Raw genomic sequence first — 3,137 nt, forward strand, 5'->3', positions numbered from 1 at the left:
ATAATTAATATCACACGCAAGCAAAATTCTGCTGAAGGTCATTCAAAAACGGCTGCAGCAGTACATGGACAGGGAACTGCCGGAAATACAGGCCGGTTTCAGAAGAGGATGTGGAACCAGGGATATCATTGCTGATGTCAGATGGATCCTGGCTGAAAGCAGAGAATGCCAGAAGGATGTTTACCTGTGTTTTATTGACTATGAAAAGACATTTGACTGTGTGGATCAAAACAAACTATGGATGACATTGCTAAGAATGGGAATTCCAGAACACTAAATTGTGCTCATGAGGAACCTTTACATAGATCAAGAGGCAGTTGTTTGGACAGAACAAGGGAATACAGATTGGATTAAAGTCAGGAAAGGTGTGCATCATGATTGTAGCCTTTCACCATACCTATTCTATCTGTATGCTGAACAAATAATATGAGAAAGCTGGACTATATTAAGAAGAACAGGGCACCAAGATTGGAGGAAGACTCGTTAATAACCTGGGTTATGCAGATGACACAACCTTGCTTGCTGAAGGTGAAGAGGACCTGAAGCACTTACTAATGAAGATCAAAGACCACTGCCTTCAGTATGGATTACACCTCAAGATAAATAAAACAAAAACCCTCACAACTGGACCAATGAGCAACATGATGATAAACAGAGAAAAGACTGAAGTTGTCAAGGATTTCATTTTACTTGGATCCACAATCAACAACGATGGAGACAGCAGTCAAGAAATCAAAAGATGCATTGCATTGGGCAAATCTGCTGCAAAGGACCTCTTCAAAGTGTTGAAGAGCAATAATGTTACCCTGAAGACTAAGGTGCACCTGACCCAAGCCTTGGTATTTTCAATCGCATCATATGTATGTGAAAGCTGGACAATGAATAAGGAAGACCGAAGAAGACTTGACACCTTTGAATTGTGGTGTTGGTGAAGAATATTGAATATACTATGGACTGCCAAAAGAATGAACAAATCTGTCCTAGAAGAAGTACAACCAGAATGCCCCTTAGAAGCAAGGATAGCGAGACTGCGTCTTACATACTTTGGACATATTGTCAGGAGGGATCAGTCCCTGGAGAAGGACATCATGCTTGGCAGAGTACAGGGTGAGCAGAAAAGAGGAAGACCCTCAGCGAGGTGGATTGGCACAGTGGCTGCAACAATGAGCTCAAGCATAACAACGATTGTGAGGATGGCGTAGGACCGGGCAGTGTTTCGTTCTGTTGTGCATAGGGTCGCTATGAGTCAGAACTGACTCGACGACACCTAACAACAACAACAACATCATATGGTAAAACTTACTTCTTCATTATGTCCGCTTTCTTCATTCTCCTATAGGAATGTAGGCCTCATGAAGTCAGCGATACTAAACGTTCGATTTAAATATTTCTTTATTAAATATAACGGGCCTATTAACATAATATTCACCAGTCATCTTTTTCTCATGGGGCCTTTTACTGTGCTAAGTACAACAGATTAAATAGTGAATAGAATATAGAGAGTCCCTGGCATCTTAAAGATACTTGTTCAGTGAAAGAAACATGTGAATAAGCATGTAGGGATGTACACAATCTGAACTTAAAACCAAATATAACTTGATATCTGACGTATAAGCAGGAGTTAGAGATCTCTAAGGAATAAAATCTAGCTGTAAAATAAGGAAAAAATTGTATTTCTACACTTATCACTAATTGATTTTTGACTTGCCATTTAGACAAAAACAGTACAGGGTAAAAAGAAGGTCTGATGTAGTATATATTGCCTATTATATAATTTTTTTTATACCCTACAGTTAATTTTAAGTAGAATATTTGAACACACTTTCCAGGTTCCATCTACAGCATTTTTTACCTCTTTGTTCCTCAAACTGTAAATTGTGGGGTTTAGCATAGGTATCACCATGATGTAAAATACAGAGGCCATTTTATCAGTATCAAAGGAATGGCTGGATTTGGGATTCACATACATAAAGAACAGAGTTCCATAGAATACAACTACCACTGTCAAGTGAGATTCACAGGTAGAGAAAGCCTTGAGCCTACCCTCTGAAGAGTTCATCTTGAGGATGGCGACAAGGATCATCGTGTAAGACACAAGGATTATCAGAAGGGATAAAACTAAATCGAATCCTGAAAAAGCCAGTATTATCAATTTAGTATCATATGTGTTTGAACAGATCAAAGATACCAAGGGCAGACTATCACAGTAGAAATGCCTTATGACATTATAGCCACAAAATGATGAAATAAAAATTTTTATGGTCATCAGAAGGGACAAAATGACACTGTAGACGTAAGGTATGACCACCAGCACCTGGCATACTCTTGGTGACATGATGACTGTGTAAAGCAGAGGGTTACAGATGGCCTCATAGTGGTCATAGACCATTGCTGAAAGAATGAAAATTTCACTAACTATAAATATACAAAAGAAAGCTAGCTGTGTAGCACACCAATTATAGGAAATTGTATGTTGACTTACAATAAAATTTGTTAGCATTTTGGGTCCAACAGCTGTTGAATAACCAAGATCGGTGAAAGCCAAATGTCTGAGGAAAAAGTACATGGGTGTATGTAGTCTAGAGTCTATCATGGTGAGGATGATCAAGCCCAGGTTACCCATCAATGAGATCATGTAAACATTGAGGAAGAATCCAAATAACGGAGCCCGCAGCTCAGGGCGATCTGTGATTCCCATTAGAATAAACTCATTCAGCACCGTTAGATTGCGTTTGTTCATCAGGTCGCTCAGGAAACCTACAGATGAAAAAGTATAAAAATAATCACTAACTTTCAGGAGATATTACTGAATATACATATTTATATAAGGTCAATCTATATTTCTAGCTCCAGAGTTTGACATAAATTTCCCCTCCAATCTTGAAGGTAGAGAAAATGAAACCCTCTTTTTGTAAGTTGAAAACATCAACACACAGAGTAAACTAGAAAATTATGTTGCACTAATAGTAAATATCAGTATGGAGATATAAATTACAAAAAAGGAATGAAAAGAAATTCAAAGGCATAAATGTACAAAAATTGGAATAAAAACTAAAAGCTTTCAACAGCAGATTTAAGCAGGAAGGAGAAGGAATCAGTGAACAAGAAAACAGGTCAATTGAGATCATCTAGTCTAA

The 3,137-nt window shown here is 38.0% G+C and overlaps 1 protein-coding gene across 1 annotated transcript; it reads right to left on the bottom strand.

The window, feature by feature from the left end:
• Window positions 1–1,780: 1,780 nt before the first annotated feature.
• Window positions 1,781–2,740, bottom strand: LOC126080327 (olfactory receptor 8K3-like). The gene has a single exon (XM_049891579.1). It carries the CDS (start codon window positions 2,738–2,740, stop codon window positions 1,781–1,783), a length of 960 nt encoding a protein of 319 aa, XP_049747536.1.
• Between the last annotated feature and the right edge of the window lie 397 nt (window positions 2,741–3,137).

Source organism: Elephas maximus, chromosome 7, assembly GCF_024166365.1.
Source record: "Elephas maximus indicus isolate mEleMax1 chromosome 7, mEleMax1 primary haplotype, whole genome shotgun sequence".
Classification (NCBI taxonomy): Eukaryota; Metazoa; Chordata; class Mammalia; order Proboscidea; family Elephantidae; genus Elephas; species Elephas maximus.

Excerpts from the sequence above, each read along its gene's own strand:
- LOC126080327 (XM_049891579.1), bottom strand. The coding sequence starts at position 2,740 with ATGAACAAACGCAATCTAACGGTGCTGAATGAGTTTATTCTAATGGGA.